Here is a 22,032-nt window from a genome sequence, read left to right on the forward strand (position 1 = left end):
TATAGTAATAGTATGTATAAGGAATGAAAAAGAACTTTGCAAACTTTAAAAATGTCACATAGTGAGTTATCATTTTTATTAATCACCACATAACAACAATCTCTGATAGTATGTATCTTCTGGCAATAAAAAAAGTCTCACTGTATATTCCCACCCATTTTTTTTCTTCTTTTTACTTATACTCACTCTCCTCTCATTATCATCTAATGACAAAAAATGCAAGAAAAATCACGCCTGCAAATAAATCTAGAGTTTGATTCTATTAATTTACAGCTTAGGAACAACAGATCCTAATGAGTAAAAAAAAAAATGTAAATGAACTGGTAGAGTTGGAAAGGATCTCAGAGGATATCTAATCCAATTATTTTATGAAGATGAACAAGAAAGATCTGTACAATATAAACAACTCTTTTGCTCAAAGGCTTTCAGTAGAGGGGAATCTATATCCACTTTTGGTTAACTTTTCCACTTTTAGTTAACAATAATATTTAGAAATTGTGTTTTTTGCTATCATGCAAAAATCTAACGTTTTGCAGCTTTTATTGATTATGCCTGCTTTTGTCCTCTGGGATAAAACAGAACAATTGTTAACTAATTTCTTTTCCCCACAAGACAGCTTTAAAATACTTATAGATGCTATTATGTAGGAAGGCCATGTATATAGCAGAAAGTAGGTTTTGGAGTCAGAGATCTGGTTTACATATGAACTCTTCTACTTACTAATTAGCTGTATGACCTTGAACAAACTGTAGGTTCCCCATCTATGAAATGTGAAAATATGATGATCTAAATCTGAGGCGGCTAGGTGCCTCAGTGGATAGAACACTGGGCATGGAGTCAGGAAGATTTGTGTTCAAATCCAGTTTTCCCAGCTGTTTGACTCTGGGCAAGTCACTCTATTTGCCTTAATCCACTGAAGAAGGAAATGACAAACCATTCTAGCATCTTTGAGAAGAAAAGCCCATGGACAATATGGTTCACAGGGTTACATAGAGTACACACACATGACTGAACAACAAGAGCTCTAAATCTATGGTCATATGCTCCTCTTAAATCATTCTTAATTCCTTCAACCAATCTTCATATGGCATGATCTCAGGATCCTTTACCATAATTCAAATCAAATGTTCTTAACCCTTTGTTTTTTAAAGTCATGGACCACTTTGACAGGTTGTTAAAGTTGATAAAACCCTATTTAGAATAATTTTAAGTAATTAAAATAAAATGCAATGGATTATAATAGACAATTACATTAATTATTAAAATATAAGATACACAATTTCACAAAACCCAGATTAAGAACTCAGTCTAGATGCCCTTTATCTTAGCAATATCTTTCCTCAAATGTGGCAGCCAGAACTAAATATTTCAGGTGTAGTCCAATCAGGGCAGAGTACAATGAAACTATGTTTTCCTTGGTCTTTTACATTTTGTTCTCAATAAAAAAAAAAATTTAAAAAAAGAAATCAAAGTACACATTAGCTAGTTTGGCTACCGTATTACTGTATTATATGTTTACAATCCCTAAAACTTCCTTTTTATTTTTTTCAATAAATTGCTCTCTAGTCATGTCCCTCTGGCTTGAAATTTATCATAAACAAAAATATATATGGGAAACAGTAATTTCCCTCCTTTGGCTGGAGTATAGGTATTACAGAAGGGATGAAATAAGAGCTATGGATCAGTCCATGCTATGCAAGGGCTAGAACTGGGCTCCAAGAAGAAAAGGAGCCATCAACTTGTCTATAGACATGCAAAATTGCCATGGATGGAAAATGAAGCAGGGGAAAGTTCACATGCTGATCAGTAGTGTGACTGGATACTTGAGTTCCCATTGTACTTCCAGAATAGGCAAGATAGGTAATCTGGTTTCCAAAAAAAAGAAAAAAAAATCTTCTAGTAAAGTTCTGTTCTACTATCATATCATAATTGTTGAGGTACCACAATCCAGTTAAGTCAAAACCTATGCTTATAGTACCAGTGTAATAAACTACAAAACTTTGCATATAGACCTAATGCATATAGGTAGTCTACCAAGAATCAATCTTACTAAATTCAGAGATTATCACTCACTTGACTGCAAAAAGAATTTTTAGGTCCCAATAATACTCAAATATGAGATAATAAAAAACACAGAAGTGTTTAAACTTTGATCATAGAAAGAAGTAGTCACACTAATGTTATTATATATTGTTGAAGTTTTAAGAGATTAATCAAGTACTGATATGCTGGATTGTATGAGAACTATTTCCAGTGATAGGGAAACCAGGAACAAGATAATTGAAATAATACATGCATGAGATAAAAGGGTCTAAATTAGGATGGTGGCAAAGATTCTGAAAGAAAGTGATGATTATAGAGAAAATTAGAAGGAACAACTAACAATACCACGAATGACTAGTAAATTTTGTAATTCAAATAGCAAAATATAAGTAGTGAACCATAGAAATAAAACATGTAATCTATTTACAATTATCCCTCGATAATTTTACAGCATTTTATAGAAATATGCATGAAGAACATCTAGTTTTCCCTCCATCCAATATAATTTTATTTCATTAAAATATTTCACAATTACATGTAAAAATTTCTTTATTATTCTTTTTTTTTAATTTTGAGTTCCAAAATTTCTCCCTACTTCACATTCCATAAGAAGGTAAGAACTGAAGTCAAGCAAAACATTATTTCTCTATCAGTCATCTTGAAAGATAAAATACCCTCAATCCCCTAAAAACAAGAAAAATAAAGTTAAACAATTATGCTTAGGTCTGCCTTCAAACTAGTTAGTTCTTTCTCTAAAGGTGAATGGCATTTTTCAACATAAATCCTTTGTAATTGCCATGAATCACTGTTTTATTCAGAATACCTAAGTCATTCACATTTGATCATCCTTAGATTATTGCTATTATTATAAATAATGTTCTTGTGGTTTTGCTCACTTCATTTTTGCATTAGTTCACATAAGACCTCTGACATTTTTCCGAAAGCATTCTGCTTGTCATTTCTTATGTAGCATAACAATATAACAAGAAAATCATATACTACAACTTGTTCAACCATTCCCCAATTAACGAATATTAATATCCCAATTAATGAATATCCTCTCAAATTCCAATCTTTTCCACCATGAAAAGAACTTCTCTATCAATAATTTTGTCAATATGTTTTTTCTTTTTTTTTTTTAAATCTCTTTGGGATACAGATTAATTTGAAGACAAATCTTCAGGGGAAAAATACAGTAAAAATTTAGAACTTTAGAGTAACTTAATAGACAGGGAAATCAATCTAAATTTACTTCTGAATTGTATAGTCCACCTATATTTCGGAAATATCTTTTTTTAATAAAGAAGCAAATTCCACAGACTGGCAAGGGATCAATATTATTTTTTGCAAGGCAATGGGGTTAAGTGGCTTGCCCAAGGTCACACAGCTAGGTAATTCTTAAGTGTCTAGGACTGAATTTGAAGTCAGGTCCTCCTGAATCCAGGGCTGGGACTCTATCCACTGTGCCACCTGGTTGCCCTGAGATAAATATTAATAATACTTTTTTTGTTTTGTTTTGATACAATAAATTGTGAATGAAAGAATCCTTCTAACAGATAAACTTACAAGTCTTTATTTAATTATGAGTCAATCTACTTAACAAAGGTTTTGTCATTCTGATATATTCAAATATAATATTTATACAAAAATAAATATACTTATTAAATTTTAAATTCTTTTAAAATGTTAATTGGAGTGGAAGTGAATACACTAAGTATTCTTTAAGTTAGTATTTGGGTAGTGTCTAATTCTTCATAAGATGAGAAAACTGTAGTGTGAAGGTACTATTAATATATATATATATATGTATATATACATATATATATATATAATATGTTGTTGTATTATTAAATCTATATAAAAGTTAAGTTGAAAAATATTTCATGGTGCTCAAGCCAAGTTTTTATACAGCAAGATCTCAGATCTTCATACTGTGCTGCTTATGCCTATCACTTTATAGCCTCTTCAAAACTGCAATCTACCATACAAATAAATAACAAAAAAATCTAAAAGAAGATTTTCATATCCTTACTAATATAGAATCATAGGAATATTTTAATGATTAAGTATCAGAATCCTTCTGGCACAATATATTTTATTGCCAAAAGGAGTTGTGCAGAATCACCAGCAGGAAGTCTGATTATATTACCTGCTACTGACCTTAAAGATTAAATGTATCTGATATCCTTACATCAGTGATTCATGATAAAAGAGATCATTAGTTAGAGAAGAGTAAAATATTGGGAAAAATATATTTATGGAAAATATGACATCAAAAACCTAAGATCTAAAAACTATAAGAAATTAATTATTATATAAGAGCTCCTAAGTCATAAAATATAAAGGGGCAAAGAAAATAAAAAATTTTCAAAACACAAATTGTTAATTACTTTTTAAAAAGATCAATCGTTATTAAAAATCAATAATATTTATCATGATCCAAAAGATACAAAAAGCTTCAAATTACCATCTCACATGTAATGAGTTTACAAAAATAATTAAAAACAAAGAAATTCAACATAGTGCTACAGAAAAATAGTAAACTCATTATCAACGATAATATAGCTAGCAATCTGGTAGTTTACAATAAAGAATAAGATCATTTGACCATTCCATAGTTGAGAATATTGAGTCTTATTTTAAAAAAATCTTGAAAGATGTTTATAACAGTGTTACTGTTGTTGTTCAGTTGCTTCAGTCATGTGCTACTCTTCATGAGCCATTTGTGATTTGCATTTCTTTCCGCAGTTTATTTTAAAGAAGAGGAAACTAGGGCAAATTAGATTAAGTGCCTCAGATCACACAACTAGTAAATATCTATGGCTGGATATAAACTCAGCTCTTCCTGACTTCTGGGCTGGTGCTCTATCTACTGTGCCACAGTGACAAAAAACTGGAAGTCACCTAAATGTGTCACAATAAGAGAAATAAATTTTCATACACTAATGTAACATAATACTGTAATGCAATCAACATGGATATAGACGATAGACACAGAAAGATATTATTAGGATTTTAATGAAGTACTCTCAAAATGCTCACAAGGATCAGGATTTCATCAATTTTTAAGTTCTCTTAAATGCAGAACAGAATTCATTTATGAATGCCTATTCTGTGCAAATTGTAACCTTATTCTTTCATAAATGTCATTGGAGGTCTATGCATTGAAGCTGTCCCTGATTTATTCTGGTATCACAGAAGCACCTGTTATCTCTTGCCCTTATGATGGAATCAGTATATTCTCTATATAAAATGTGATTTTTCCATGACATCTTTTACTCCTGTTCTTAAGCATTTCTCTGTTGTGGTCTACCAACACCCAGTATTGCCCTGTATATAGCATTAATTTTTAAATCTTTTTAAACTATTATAGTCTATGTCTTATTGTCATCTATACAGTAATACTTACAGAATGCTGACAATAAGATGAATCATTACTCTGATGGGAATCTTGGAGTCAAAAAAAAATATAATTTCCCATTATACTCCCCTTCTTTTCAATGAGTCCAACTCTTCTGTGTGTACTTTTTGCTTCAGATATGAATATTAATGGAGAAGCTATATAGGATTTCAATCCAAATATATATTGCACTTTGGGCAATAAACACTCATTATCTTGTTGGTATTTATTGTGTTGGTGATCAGCTAAACTCTATGTGATTACAGATTTCTTCTGGAAGGTTCTACAGAGTTCCAGGACATGATACTATCTGTACATCATTTACAAAACAGGAACACCTAAAGAACCTTGCCATCCAAAAGAAATCCCTCTTCAACCAAGACTCTGTGCCTCACAGAAACAAATATAAGACAGTTTACAACTACTTTTATGCCCCTCCTGAGTCAATAGAGAGTCAATGAACAGGGCTACTTCTGCTATAACAGAGGAATCTTAAATCATTTTGATATAGAGATGGATAGGAATCACTGTGGTAATAACAACTCTTGTTTTATATAGACTTACTTAGTCCTTTAGGGGAAGGGGAGATTACTTAGCTACCTTCCTGTCCCTAGCATTTGGAGAATGGAATCAAGTTTTAACAGACATTTAATCAGAGGTTTTGCAATTCACTCCCTGGCAGGGACACTCTCCTAACCTTCTATTACTGCTTGTAAATTACTGAACTGCAGAAGAGTAGTGTTTTAATTTATCTTAATTAGCCTTTTTAAAATTTTTAATATCATAAGTAAAGCTATTTTGTTGCATTTTATGGTCGAGAAGTGTCTCATAATATTCTAAACCTGAATCTGAATCCCCGAATTGGCCAGTTATACCAACCAAGAATTTTTGGCATCATTGGCAGACACTGTTTAAAATATCATCATGATTAATTAATGTTTTAAAATGATTATACTGTTTTTGTTGAAGAGAGGAAAATGAGGAAGAAAAAGAGTCTTGGGTAACTGGAAGGCCACATTCAGGACATTTGTATATTGACTGATGAACTTTGGTCTTAATTCTTGAAGAAGACCATGACATCAAGAGGTGATGACATGAAAATTGGACATGAATTGGATTTTATTAAGGGGTGCTGTGATAAGTCACCAGCCTCACTTTCTCTTCCAGAGTCATCTAAGTCCAGTGGCTAGATATGAATCAGGATGACTGAAGATGGCCCAAGATGTGAGACAATCAGGGTTAAGTGACTTGCCCAAGGTCACATAGTTAGTATGTGTTAAATGTCTGAGGCTGGATTCGAACTCCTATTATACTAACTCCAAGGCTAGTGCTCTATCCAAGTATATAATGTGACTAGTATAGCAACATTTGAGGAGCTCTTTCAGCCTGTTAGAGGAAACTTTGACTAACCTCATTCCCAATGTGGATGAGAAATCAGTAAAATGGGTGTGAAAGGAACTTAAGAAGGAAAGTAGAGATACAGCAAAATATCCCTTGGCTCTTCTTAATGGTTTACAAAAGTAAACATAAGAAATATCAAAATAAATTATCCTTACATATTCAGCAATTTAAAGAAGAAATAATGTTTTTGGTCCTTAAAGATCTTGCTTTAAGACTGAGGAGTAACACAGACCTAATAATAGCATTTGGAGAAAAGGACAATGATAATTGCGGCATGTGGCATAGTGAATAGAGTACCAGACCCAAATTCAAATCTGTTCTCAGACATCTAGCTGTGTGACCTTGATAATCTCAGTTTCCTAATCTGTAAAATGAGACAGAGAAGAAAATGGCAAATCACTCTAGTATCTTTGCAAAGAAAACTCCAAATGGTGTCATGAATATCCTGACAACTACCATGGGGGGGGGGGGGGGGGTGATATTATTATCCTCATTTTATAGATGAGGAAAATGAGACAGCTCAGAGCCAAACAACTACCAAATGTCTCAGATGACATTTGAACTCAGGTAAAGCTAGACAGTACAGTGTCAGGACTAGAGTGAGGAAGAAGAGAGTTCAAATCTGTGGGTACACAGGCTATTCTAACAGCCATGACACAAATCATTTCCAAGTAAACCGCCACCTGGACAATCTCAGGAGCTGGCAAGCTGCCCTTAGAGATAAAGGTGTGCCAGAGTCCTTAGAACCTGGAGTCCTTGGGAGTTGGACATTCTGCCCCACTGACCAAAGGCACTAGACACAGCTGTGCCTTATCACCTCCTCCCTAACGTACCCCCCCATCCTGTAATGCAAGATGCTGCACGTACACCCTGCTTTCATCCCCCCAATTACCTCATTATTCTTTGTTCTACCCCGGAAGACCTAACAGTATATATGTAATAGCTAAGCAGTAATAAAATTGAGCTGGAGGCATAAGGCAATAGTGGCTTGACTCCTTATTCTCAGCTCCCCTCCGGGAGGGAAGTCACTACTGTGGGCCCCAAGGAAGCAAGCCACAACACAAATCCACTTACTAGCTGTATGACCCTAAAACCTGTTTGTCTTAGTTTCTTCATCTATAAAATGAGCTGGAGAATGAAATGGCAAACTATTGTCTTTAACAAGAATCCCCAAAAAAGAGATTACAAAGAGTCAGATACAATTAAAAACTACTAAAGAACAAAATGCATTTGCTGCATTCATCGCAATAGCTCCTGTCTTTGAACATTCTCACAAGTCAGCAGCCATGGCTGGAATGCATTTCCCTCCTCAGCCTCATATCTAAATTTCTTCTCTTTCTTCAAGACTCAGCTGAGGTTCTATATTGTCATTGAAGACAATATCTATTATCTTTCTCAATTCTCCTTGTTACTTGTTACTTATGTTCATGTTTTATTACCATACTAGAAAGTAAGTTTGCCGAGTGTAGAAATTATTTCATTTGTATTTTTGTGTCCCCAGTACTTAGCAAAAAGTATAGAGAAAAAGATAAAATCAAGACTGAGATGGACCTTGAAGAAAAAGTACCATTTGAATAAGTAAAAAAAGACAAAAATGTAATTTGCTTTTTTTAAAGAGAGCAAGGTCTTTGCATTATTTTTAGTTTTTTATTCCCAAAAATACCTAGCAGTCTTAATCGCTATATTAAAGGTGAACTAAAATCTAGACCATGATCTAACCAATCTAACGAGAACCCAACACCAAACTATTATATTCAGAAAAAGGAATGCAAACAAGTTTACTAGCAATACTAATTTCATTATAAACAAAATTATTTTTGAATTTTTCCTTTTGGTTGCTAAGTACTTCAGAGAGATCTTGCCAATCAAAAAGCTAGAATAATTAGCTCATTATTACTTTACCTGAATCTATTTTTTGAAAGTCTTCATAAAAGTGAATATTTTAAATTTATAATGAAACAAAAAACTGCTGAAAATTTTTTACTCATTAGACACATCAATATGTTTTTAATAGTTACTCACATGCCAAGAATAATCAGGTTTGTCATCTGTAGGCAATGGAATCACCAATAAGTTCTGAAGAATAAATGCAGCCTAAAAAAATGAAGAAAATATCAACACTACCATCTTGCCATTGTGGTTATCATAGATCAATTGCAAATGAAGTTTTTAACCTATAGCTCATGATCATCAAAAACCCTGATAATTATGTCAATTTCATTAGATAAGATAATGACCTAAAAAAGAAAACAAATATTTTTCTCAGCCAATTTCCTTTTCTTCTTTTAAGATCAAAACAATAAATGAAAAAATATAAATTGTCTCCACTAAGAATCATTTAGGTCAATCATCTAAAGTCAAATTACAATCTATGCATTAAAAAGGTCCTCTTAATAAATACTTTACTTCAAATATGGAACATGAAACAAATTTAACATAATACACTCTAAAATTTACTCAGTGAATGTAGTCAAAATTAAAATAGCATTTTATCACCTCTCATTAGTGGATGTGTGACTCAAAAGATGTAAACTAATCTTAATATTTATCCCAGAAAAAATAATTAAGATAATAACAAGCTAAAAAAAGGATGTAAAATTCGAAAATAAAGATCTAAAAGTTCATAAAAATCTCTATGATCAAATAGTTCTGAAATGTAAGAACATAAAAACGTGAGCAACCTTCCAAATACAGAATTTGTTATTATTATCACAAGTACGTTTAGGTACACAAAGAATTTATTTTCAAAGGAATGACCGCATTCACCATTCTGAAACGAATAACATATATTCCATATAAGCAAGGTTAACTTTTAATGATAGGCAAGGAATTGGTCCAAAAGACTAAAGCTCAGCCAGTTGACAGTTTATTGGATACCAAGATATGAGAAATTGAGGTTTCTCAGGCTTGACATATTTTTTTTTGTCACCATGGCAAATGAGGAAACAGAGGCCTGTATCATCTGAACCAATGCTGAATCATTGCTAAATATTTTATCTATGCTATTAGTCAAATTCCCTATTAGTGCCCCATTTAATTCTAATTTCCAAGTCTGGGCCTGAACATCTATACAAACAAAGAATGGAGGGAGAGGAGGGGAGGGGGAGGGGAGGAAAGGAAAGGAAGGGAGGGAGGGGGAGGGAGGGAGGGAGGGAGGGAGGGAAGGAAGGAAGGAAGGAAGGAAGGAAGGAAGGAAGGAAGGAAGGAAGGAAGGAAGGAAGGAAAGGAAGTCAGATGGATATCTTCATAATTTTCCTGAATGGACAATCTAAAAAAATTAACCAAATCTGCAAGAGGAATGGAATCTTTTCTTTAATGAAATGTACTGAAATATGCATGGTTTCAGTGGAAATTAGCTAGATTTAGAATCAGTTATAAGCTGACACTTCTAAAATATGGAAGCAGCTTGGTGTACTGGAAAGATTGCTGATTTGGGGGTCAGAAGACTTGAATTCAAATACCAATTCCAATGTGACCTTGAAAAAAGCCAATTAACTTCCCGAGGACCTAAGTATTGGAAATTATGTAGTGAGACGGTCAAACTCAGTGATCTCAAAGATCCCAGCTTTTGATACTGTGATGATTCAGTGAACTCACATACATTCAGCCTATATCCTGTCACTCAATTAACTAGTACTTAGTAAATTCTTACAAAGTGTCAGACAGAGACTGTCTCCGTTGCCCTGACAACAATTAGGTCACTCGATGGATAGAGCTCTGGGTTTGGAGTCAGAATGATTTAAATTCAAAGTCTTAATTTGTTTGAACGTCAAACTTAACATCTATTTGCTTTAATTCACTGGAGAAGGAAAAGAAAAATCACTTAGTATCTTTGCCAAAAAAGCCTCATACAGAGTCACAAAGAGTCAGATACAATTAAACAACCATAACAAAAACATGCACCAGACACTGTCACTGGGGGATACAAAGTAAGAAAAAAAGACAATCCTTGTCATAAAGGAGATCATAATGTCTAAAGAAGGAGACATTATATAGACAAACAAGATATACAAAGGATAAACTGAAAATAATGAACAGAGGGAAGTCATCAGCATTGGTAAAAAGATACCATTTGTTTTTACTCTACATTGTCAAACCAATAAAAGTCACAAAAAGGTAGCCTGGTATAATGAAAAATTCACTGGACTGAGAATCAAGACTGCTCACTTGTCTTGATCCTGATGGTAATTATCTATGTGATCAGCAATTCACTTAACCTCTCAGTTTCATCAGCAGTAAAGGAGCTGGACTAATATCCCTTCCAAGTCTAATACCACGAATGCATGAAACAGATAATTTTATGAACAGTAATAAAATGGTTAAGTAACAAAAAAATCATATTTCTTTTTACTGGAAATAGTGGGAAAGAAGTATCAAAAATGTAAAGAATATAAGATCTGTTTAAATACATTACCACACTCAGGGACAGTTTTCAATAGAACTTGAATAATTTTATGGTTTTGTTAAACTGTTTTGACAAAGAGATTTTACTATTAGGCATAAACCCCAAGGAGATCACTGATAAGTCTCCAAATTCACCAAAACAATTAAATCAACATTTTTGATGGCAGCAAGGCAGATTGCCCAATGACATAGGAATAACTAAATATCATTCATGAATATTATGTTTTATACATATTTGTGCTATGTAAGATGAACATGATGAATAAAGAGAATTATGGAAAATCTTATATAAAATGATGCTAAGTGATGCAAGCAGGACCAGAAAAACAATACTAACATCAATGTATGTGGAAAGAACAACCACAAAACAATTGAAAATGAATGTTGAGAAATTATAAAATAAAAAAAAGTTGGCCCCACAGAAGCGAAATGAGAAGATACCTCCTTCCATTCCTTTGTACATGTGAGGGCCCCATAGATGTCAAATACTGAATATAACATCAGACTTTTTTTTCTTTCTAAGTACTGATTTGATTTTGATGATTTTCTTTTCCTCTTCTCTTTTTTTTTTAAATTTCTTTATTATAAAGGATGGCTCTCTGGGAAGGGAAAGGCAGAGGAATATAGGCAGAAATCTAGGAAATGTAAAAAGAAAATACCAATAAAACCCGATTTACCAAAAAATATATACCTTTTACAATGAATAAAAAAGATCTTCAAGGAAATGTGATGACTAACAAAATGCTACAAATGTTATTCTCCCAAGATTGAGGATTTATATTAATAGGCATTAAACAACTTCATGTTTTAGAGACAAAGTAATACGAACACTGAGTATGTATCAATTTAAGCCTTCAGTTGTCTCGTTACTCAGTCATGTCCAATTCTTCATGATCCCAGACCACAGATGCCATGCCCTTCTATCCATGCTATCTCTCAGAGTCTCTCCAAGTTCATCACATTTACTATTTTGCATGATATTATCTATACAACTTATCCTCTGACATCCCTTTTCCTTTTAACTTCCTCACTTCTCATTATGTTGCCAAAGTATTTAAGCTTCAGCTTCAGTATTTGACCTTCCAGTGTACAGCCTGAATTTCTCAGTATTGACTTATTTGATATCCTTGCTATCTGAGATATTTTCAAAAGTCTTCTCCAGGACCACAATTCAGAAGCATTTTTTCTGTGGAGTTCTGTTTTCCTTCTAATTCAACTCTCATAGCCATACACTGTCACTAGAAAAACCATAGTGTAGATTATATGGACCAAAGATGCCTCTCTTTTTTAGTATGCTCTCCAGATTGTCAAAGCTTTCCTTCCAAGGAGCAAGTATCTTTTAATTTCCTACAAACTACTGTCTGTAGTGATTTTTTTGAGCCAATCAAGAGGCTTCTTAATTCCGTGTTATCATCTGCATAACTAAATTTGATAGTACTTCTCCCAGTATTTTAATTCTGGATTTTATTTATCCAGTCCAGCATTTAGCATGATGCATTTCTACATATAAGTTAAATAAGTTAAATAAAGATAACAATATACTTTTTTGTTATACTCCTTTTCTATTCTTAAAACAATTTATTGTTCCATATTTTATTCTGTGTTTTCTTCTTGGCATACATACAGGTTCCTCAGGAGACATGAAAGATGTTATAGTACTCCCATCTCTTTGAGGACTTGCCACATTTTGATGTGATCCATACAAGGAAAATTTTTAGTATAGTCAATAAATCAGAAGTAGATGTTTTTCCAGAACTTTCTTGCTTTCTCCATAATCCAGCAAATTTTGGCAATTTGGTCTCTAGTTCCTCTGGCTCTTTGAAACCAGTCTGCAATTTTGGTAATTCTTGGTTTATGAATTGCTGAAGCCTAGTTTGCAGAATCTCAAACATAAACGTATTGGCATGTGAAATGAGCATAACCCTTCATTAGGCCACTGTTGTGTTTTCCAAATATGCTGGCATATTTAGTATCGCACTATAACAGCATCATCTTTTAGGGTTTCAAATAGGTGAACTGTAAGTCCAGCACTTCCTCTAGTCTTATTGTTAGTAAAGCTTCCTAAGGCCCTCTTGACTTTAGTCTCTAAAATATCTGGCTCTAGATCAATAACTACAATATCATGGTTATCAGTGATGTTAATATATTTCTTATGTAATTCTTTGAGGTATTCTTGCTACCTCTTCTTAATCTGTTCTACATCTATTAAATTCCTATCATTTTTTGCTTTTTATCATGTCTTTTTATCATGAAACTTTCTAATTTTCTTGAATTCTCTTGTCTTTCTCATTCTAATGTGTGCTATTTCTTGGCATTGCTCCTTTAAGAAAACCTAATCTTTACTTGCTATTCTTTGGAATTCTGCATTTGGGTATGTCTTTCCTTTTCCCCTTTCCCTTTCCTTCTTTCCTCAGCTATTTGCAAAGTCTCATCAGATAAATTCATTGCTTTCTTGTTCTTCCTTTTTCTTTGGAGTTTTTTTTTTTTTTGCTGCCTCCTGAACAATACTGCAAAGCTCTGTCCACAGTTCTTCAGACAATCTAAAATCTATTCATCTCTTACATATCACATTCAAGAGATGCTCCTTACTAAGGTCATTCCTATATGGTCAAATGATTTTCCCTGCTTTCTACAATTTAAGTATGAATTTTGTAATATGTTCATAATCTGAGCCACAGTTAGTTCTGGGTCTTGTTTCAGTTGAGTGTGTAGAGGGTTATCCACCTTTGGCTAAAAAATATATAATCAAATGCTCATAGTGACAAGTTTTGGGCTACTGAAAAAGAGAGTTTACTATAACCAGAGAGCTATCTTGACAAAATTGTATTAGTCTCTGCCATGTTTCATTTTGTACAAAGGCCAAATTTCCCTGTTATTCCAATGACCTTTTGATTTCCTACTTTAATATTCTAATCCTCTATAATGAATGACTTTATAACATCAGATCTTCCTGTTGTCAGCAGATGCATGATTAGCTGAGTTTCCTTTTGGCTTTGGCCTTGCTATTTCGTTAGTTCTACTTGTAGTTAAGCTCCACTCTTCTCAATTAGCATATTGGACATCTTCTGAGCTGAGGGTTTCATCTTCTGACATCTCTTTAATCACCTTAATACTGTCCATACAGTTTTCCTAGCAAAGATACTAGCATGGTTTCCCATTTTTTTCACCAGTGAATCCCTTTTTGTCAGAATTCTTCACTCTGACTTGTCCATCTTGGATAACCCTGCCTGGCATAACTTATTTTCATTAAGCTATACAAAATCCCTTCCACCACAACAAGGCAGTGATCCAGGAGGGATCAGTAATCTCTAATGTGCATAAAATAGTAGTTTTTAAGCAACAAAAAAAGTTACCTATATTGTGAACTGCTGAATATATAGAGCACAAAAACTATTCCAACTACTACAAAATTTTAAATGATGTTTCAAAGAAAAAAAGTCAAAAATTTCCATTTTTGTGGGTTGTATATGAGATTAAATCATTGAATAAATTTTCAAATAATAAATAAATAAAATAGGTGACATACCTCTCTACGAACCATACTACATTCTGAATGATCTAGGAGAATGTTCACCACCGTGGCCCAAAGTCCACCAGAAATGTTTTGACAACTATCGGCTAGGGCAATACAACCATCTTTATCAGAAGTTAGAGTTGCTCCTATTGCCAGGGAAGTGAACCTCACCTATTTAATAAAATAAAAATGTGTTAAACTAAAATGAACTTACCATTTTATCCATTTCTACAGGTTTTAGGGTATGTCAAATAGATCAACTATGAACCTAATTCTTGTATTCTAATATCAAAAATTTCTCTTGGGACTTCTTGGCCATGCCTTCAGGAACCTCCTCATCCTGGCAAGATCATATCAACCATGGTACTCAGACCTCATACCTTTAAGTGGAGGGCAAAGTAGAGAGTTCCTCTAAAAACTTCCATTTAAGGTAGGTATATAAGTTAGGTATCTATGTAGTTTCCATCTAGTGCATTCTTTTGGTCTTCTCCATAATATCTGCAAGCAGATTTCTTTTTTTGTGTGATGCCTTCATGCATTAAATTGAAAGTTCTTTGAAGATAGAGACTGACTTTTTTTTTGGCAAATATATCCCTAGAATTTAGTACAGTACTTGAGCACAGACAGTAGGAACTTAATAAATATTTCCTGACAGACTAAGTGAAAATAGAGTATGTAAATGAAATTTTATTTAAGTATATATGTTAGGGGCATCTAAGTGGTAGAGCAACAGACCTGGAGTCAGGAGTACCTGAGTTCAAATCCAGCCTCAGATACTTAATAATTGCCTAGCTGTGTGACCTTGGGCAAGTTACTTAACCCCATTGCCTTAAATAAAAAAAAATGTATATTAAATAATTACTAGACTGTGTGTTACCTAGAAAAAAATAAATGACTAAAAACAACTTTCACAAACTGTCTGATGGATATTTTCCCAAGAATCATGAACGAGTCTATTATTATTTTTTAAGTCATTCCCATGAATAGTGAATAATAATGTCCTTAATATACTTAGTATGAATGTTAGACACTTTCCACCACTTCAGTACATGCCATACTGAATAGCACACATGAAAATAAAACAAGGAAGAATATCCTATTTACAATTAATTGATTTTTGTCCAGTAATTGCTTAAGCCATAGTTCTTTGTCTCTGATTCAAATAGTCTATACTGGATTAAGTTTAAAAATTCAGCTCTTTTGCTAATCACTTATCTATTCTTGCCTCAAGGAATTTAACTGATCATAGGGGAAGTGTGTGAAAACAAGTTATCCTTCAAGGATGTCTATACAGTCTACTGTCCAAAAGGTTCAATCCTTTTTTCTCTAAACACTGCAGCTACACTCAAATAATGAGAGAAGTAGATGTGTGGGTAGGGTCATTACTAGCTCCCATTACCAAACTTCCAACTAATCATGTTGCTTCTGTGCTTCAGTTTTGTAACCAATAATACTGCCCCAATCCAATGATGTTATTTATCCTATTTTTTTTATTTGCTCTGCACTATCCAAAACTTATAAAAGAGGAGCTGTCCATCTGCTCAGGGTCTTTGGTATAAATGGAAACTAGTAATTGATCCCTTTATTGATAGGTAGCAGGGGCCTATTAGTAAATGTTATCTTGTTGGGAGAATTGCCTCATTTACCCTTTCATTATGTTTCAATCAAGACACTAGTAAATGAACAAAGAATGAAATAGAAACAACTAAAACCTCAGATATAAAATCAATCCCAAAAAGTCAACAGCAGTTCTTATAGCAATAACAAAAACAAAGAAGAAACAAGAAAAAAGGAAATATTCAAAATCAGTACAAAATACAATCAACATCTGGGATCCAATATTACCACAACATACTGAAGGCTTATGCGATTATAATTTGAAGAATTTAAATAACTAGAAGAAAGGCTGCTCATAGTTGAGTTATGCCAATGTAATAAAATGACATCAATATATAAATAATTTTGGTTTTTCATTTTTGTTTTTTGTGAGGCAATGGAATTAAGTGACTTGCCCAAGGTTACATAGTAAGTATTAAGAGTCTGAGGACAAATTCGAACTCAGGTCCTTCTGACTCCAGGACTCAAGCTCTATCCACTATACCTCCTAACTGCCCCCACTATATAAATAATTTATAGATACACTGCAATACTTAAACTACCAATTACAAGATTCATTTCAAGCAAGATGAGGTTGCTTAAATCTCAAGGGAAAAAATTAAATATATTGGGGAAACAGCATTTAATGGCCCCAAATATATAAAGTAATATAAAGTAATAAGCATCAAAAAAAGTTAGGTAATGAGGAGCAGCTGGGTGGTGCAGTGTATAGAGCACCGGCCCTGGAGTCAGGAGTACCTGAATTCAAATCTGACCTCAGACACTTAAGAATTATCTAAACCCCATCTGCCTTGCAAAAAAATCTAAAAAAATTCCCCCCAAAATTAGGTAATGATTAAAATATTGAAAAGTAGAGCAGTCAAACAGAAGACAAATTATAATAACCAAATTCAATGGCCCACTATTTGATAAACCAAAGAAGATAAACTACTTGAAGAAAAGACTTTTTTTTTTGCAAGGCAATGGGGTTATTTAAGTGGCTTGCCCAAGGCCACACAGCTAGGTAATCATTAAATGTCCGAGGCCAGATTTGAACTCAGGTCCTCCTGACTCCAGGGATGGTGCTCTATCCACTGAGCCGCCTAGCTGCTTAAAAAAATAAAATTCAGTAAAACCAAGTGACTCACCAAATGTGTCAAACAGTATATGGAACATTCCAAACTCCACTTTTAAAGAAAGAATAGAGATAAATCTTTTCAACTCTCTTCTAGGGCCAAGGTTTCTGTCTATGATTTTTATAATTTCACAACTGCTCTAGTTTACTTTCTTTCTTCATTTATATTGTTGAAGTTATACATATTGCTTTCCTTTGCTTCTCTTCATCAAATCATCTAAACTTTCTTATGTTTGATTTCCTTTCAGAAGGTGCAATAATATTCTTTAACATTCATTTACCAACTCGTTTATCAATTCCCTCTTTAGCTAGTACTTCTTTTTTTCTTTTTGAACATTTTAAAAATTTTATTTATTTAAGGCCATAGGCTTAAATGAATTCCCCAAGCTCACACAACTAGGTAAGTGTCTGAGGTCGGATTTGAACTCAGGTCCTCCTGACTCCAGGGTCAATGCTCTATCCACTGCACCACCTAGCTGCCCCTTAGGCTAGCACTTCTTTACCACCACAAAAGTGCAGCTGAGAACCTAATATTCATGGGAACATTCTATCTTTGACCTTCTTGGTGTTAATGCTTAGAAATGATATGTCTAGATCACTGTTATTTTAGTCACTTTTTCCTCACAATTCCCAAATGTTTTTCAGAAAAGCTGAAGTAATTCACAGCTTTATCCACAGGGACTGGTATGCCAGTCTTCCAATAACCAATAACCCCTCCACACAGAGTGGGACTCCTACACAAATCATAGCAGGAATAGAAAACTGAGGAAGTAGAGGGCAACAAAAACAAAAAAACAAACTTATCTTGGAAAAGGGATTAGAGAGGAAAATACCCCCACAGAATTGTAATAGTTGAGAAGAAACAGTCCTAGAGTAGAATGAGAATAACTTCTATATGAAGATGAGAATCAAAATGAAGAAAAAAGTCTGTAAGGACTGTTATAAATTAGATTGCATGCTGGAGTTTCACTACAGGACTGTGTGATCCCTTTAATGTGTGTGTGTGTGTGTGTGTGTGTGTGTGTGTGTGTGTGTATGTGTGTGTGTATGCGCATGTGTGTACATATATTGATAATGTATGTACATATGAATGCATATGTATATATATATTTACATTTAAGTAGAGACACCGATATATTTCTTTATTTGAAATGTTTTCATTTTTATACTTTCACACAAAACAAAAACATAAAAATAGAAATTCCAATTTTATACTAACCTCTGGATCCCTATCAACCCATAATGGAATCAACCAAGCCAGTCCCTGTTGAGCAAGATTTTGTTCCTCACTGTTACTATCATAAGGCAAGGACCACATTGAAATCCAGTCCTACATTTAAAAAAAAAAGGAAAATTAATTTAATAAATCTTAATTTTCAAAATGCCCAACAATGAAGTAAATAGAATATGGAATAATTTTACTTTAAAAAATAACACAAAGGATAAAAGATAATATTCAGCACTTTAAAAAAAGACATTTAGAATATTTTTAAAAAGCAGGTATTCAGATTTATAATTAAAATTAGAAGCATATTTCCCAAATATAATTATTTAATCCTGAGTTGTTCTACTGAATGCAGTTATTACTTTTAAAAAATAACATTTAAATGAAGTTCATTAATTTAAGCATTTCTAAATTCTAAATAATATCCTAACTGAAAATCATTTTGCTTTATAAAAGGGCAAAGGAAAGAGAGATGTTTTCATGTAAGAATCATCTACCAAAATTCTTACTGCATTTTTATTTTTTAAACAAACTGTACAGATGATAAGCTAAGGGCAGCATTAAGGTCTCTTACCATGATATTGGCCTGATTCATCATCTCATGGGACAAATGTAACAAGCAAAGAACTGTGCTCTTTGTGACACCCTTTCCCATGAAGGACATAGCAGTTCCTCCCTGCTCCACATAGAAGGAAGAAATGACCTAAAAATCAAATATAAAACAATCACATGGTAGCTTTACCATGAGTGGCATACAAGCTAAGAAAACAAAATTTTACTCTATCAATGAATTAAATCCTGACCACATAAGAGAGAATAATCTTTTGAAATGTACTTTTCCTGTAGAATTTGGGTAAAAGATGCATGGTGTCTTCCTCTCACAAAATCTTGGGGAAATTAATGATATTGTGATTTAAATTATATTTGTCACATTGCTTAAGCCTCATACCATCACAATGCAATTCTCATTTAAGTTAAAATAACATGACATCAATTAGTTATTTAAGCAAATAACTATTTAAATGTACATATATTAAATGTCATTTAGAGAGTAGAAAAAATGAACCACATATAGTTTAAAGAACACTGAATAAGTCAGTCTTCTCCACTTACTAAGTCATATGATCTCAAGTCTCTGCAAGTCTTCTCACCTGATAAAATACTTGTACTACCCATAACACAATGTTTTTCTGAGGAAAGTGTTTTATAAAATGTAAGGAAATATATAAACATGACCTGTCATTATAATTTTCAGTGAGGTGAAAGTGTACAAAGAGCACTTTGCTGGGAATTTAGAGAGATATACAGCATATGATGGAAACAAAGATTTTAGAGTTGGAGCTCAGAGATCATCTAATAATAACTTTAACTAGCATTTAAATACACCCTTAAGGCTTTCAAGGTGCTTTTCAAATATTTAATCTTGGAAGGTATGTGTTAATGATCTCCATTTTATAAATGAGGAACCTGAGACACAGAGAAGTTAGGTGACTCATCCAAGGTAAGACTAGTAGTATCTGAAGCCAAATCTGAACTCAGACTTTTTTAACCCAAGGTACAGAACAGTAACAAAAGAAGCAAGACTGACATTAATCCAGGAAGCAGAGTAAGCCCAACTCTTCACATTACTAATATATCAATTCTTAAAACTACATGTAACTTTTGGAAAAACACATAACCTGGAACATGATCAATCTCCCCATCTCTAAAATCAGGACAATAACAATTATACTGTATACCTTAAACATTTTTTGTGAGGAAAATGCTATATAAACCTTAATGTGCAATATGAATGTGAACTGTATCAATTTAAAGAGATTTTGGCCTTAACTAATCCTATTAAATTCCTCAAAGTCTAATCACAATCACTTAGTTTAATAATACTGAATATCTATATTTATAGAGTACATGTGTGATCACAAGTTAACAAGATTAAATTTTTTTCTCTACTCAGGTATTTATCAACATGGTATCTCCTGTTTCTGTCGGAAATTCTTCAATGGGAAGCAGCTAGGTGGATAGAGCATGAGCCCTGGGGTTAGGAGAACTGGAGTTCAAATCCGGTCTCAGACACTTAATAATTACCTAGCTGTGTGACCTTGGGCGAGTCACTTAACCCATTGCCTTGCAAAAACAAACCAACAAATTCTCCAAAGGGATTTGTAATAATATTTTTAACTAAATTTTAATAAGAAATAAATTTGAACTTGAAATTGAATCCCAAAATTATTTAGAAATCCTTCTCTTTTTTTCAGTGTTCTTCCCTAAGTGACTTCCCTAAGTCTAAATATTCAAACAAAACTTAAATCTACTGTAATCAAACTAAGGAACTATTTTTATTGATTAGCACAGAGTAACAAAGAATCTATCAGTACCAAAAATTTCTGAATATCCTGAATCAGAATATTCTAGATGTACTGAAGAAGAAACAAAAACATTAATGAATTTAAGAGCAAATTGGAAGGCTAGACTTTAAATGAAAGATTATATAATAATGAAAGCAAAAAAAAATAACAATATTAGAAACTTGAAACCAACTCAATAGTCAAATTTCTCCTTCACTTCTCATATTCTATATGTTAAACTAAAGTCTGAAAGTCTATTAAACTAAATTGTTAACATTTATACTATTATTTATGTTAAAAAGCAACTAGTTTTTCAGTAAACACTAAATTAAAAACTAGCAAAAGAATTCTAAAATTTAAGTGGTGCTTTTTTAAAAAAATGGGTAAAATCACAGGCTATTTCTGGAAGTGATAACTGAACTGGGTTATGACTACTGTTATAAATGTTTATTCTCATTTTCATCTGTAACAAATTAATATGCAATCCTGAATAAGAAAACTAGATTCAAAGTTCGAGTTTCTACATCCTTAAAAGTTATCAGAGAAATAATCAAACACATATAGCTATTGTGAAAGTTTTTAAAAACTCAGCAAACCTATAACAAATATCAAAAAAAGGCAAAATGATAATAAACAGTAATTACAACAGTAATAGAAAACATAGCTACCTCAAGAAGACCTGACAAGTATTTTGTACAAATGGAAAATGGCTCAGTTACAGTAGAATGAGAACTCCATCCTGGGACTGCTGTGATATGAACCATTCCTTGTAATGTTCTCTCCAGGGAAGGTAGTCCATAAAAATGAGGTGCATCTGTTACTCTTAGGCACTGTAGCAATTTCAGGGCCAGCTGTGTCTTGAAAACGTAAATAAGTTCCAAGAACTTCCTGTGTACACAAAGGGGGGGGGGGGAGTAGAAATCAACTACAGCAAAGGCGTAAGTCAATTTAATGGGCCACTTAACTGTA

At 33.1% G+C, this 22,032-nt stretch overlaps 1 protein-coding gene across 1 annotated transcript in view; it reads right to left on the reverse strand.

The window, feature by feature from the left end:
* The window catches only part of RTTN (rotatin), a 290,369-nt gene that overhangs the window by 147,154 nt on the left and 121,183 nt on the right, over positions 1–22,032 (reverse strand). Inside the window, exons 28-32 of the mRNA XM_074202085.1 lie at positions 21,732–21,951; positions 19,293–19,421; positions 18,713–18,823; positions 14,775–14,933; positions 8,867–8,938 (exon numbers count right to left, since the gene is read on the reverse strand). Of these exons, the coding sequence (XP_074058186.1) occupies positions 8,867–8,938; positions 14,775–14,933; positions 18,713–18,823; positions 19,293–19,421; positions 21,732–21,951 (691 nt within the window). The remainder of the gene's footprint in view (positions 1–8,866; positions 8,939–14,774; positions 14,934–18,712; positions 18,824–19,292; positions 19,422–21,731; positions 21,952–22,032) is intronic.

The sequence above is a fragment of the Macrotis lagotis genome, chromosome X (genome assembly GCF_037893015.1).
Source record: "Macrotis lagotis isolate mMagLag1 chromosome X, bilby.v1.9.chrom.fasta, whole genome shotgun sequence".
Classification (NCBI taxonomy): Eukaryota; Metazoa; Chordata; class Mammalia; order Peramelemorphia; family Peramelidae; genus Macrotis; species Macrotis lagotis.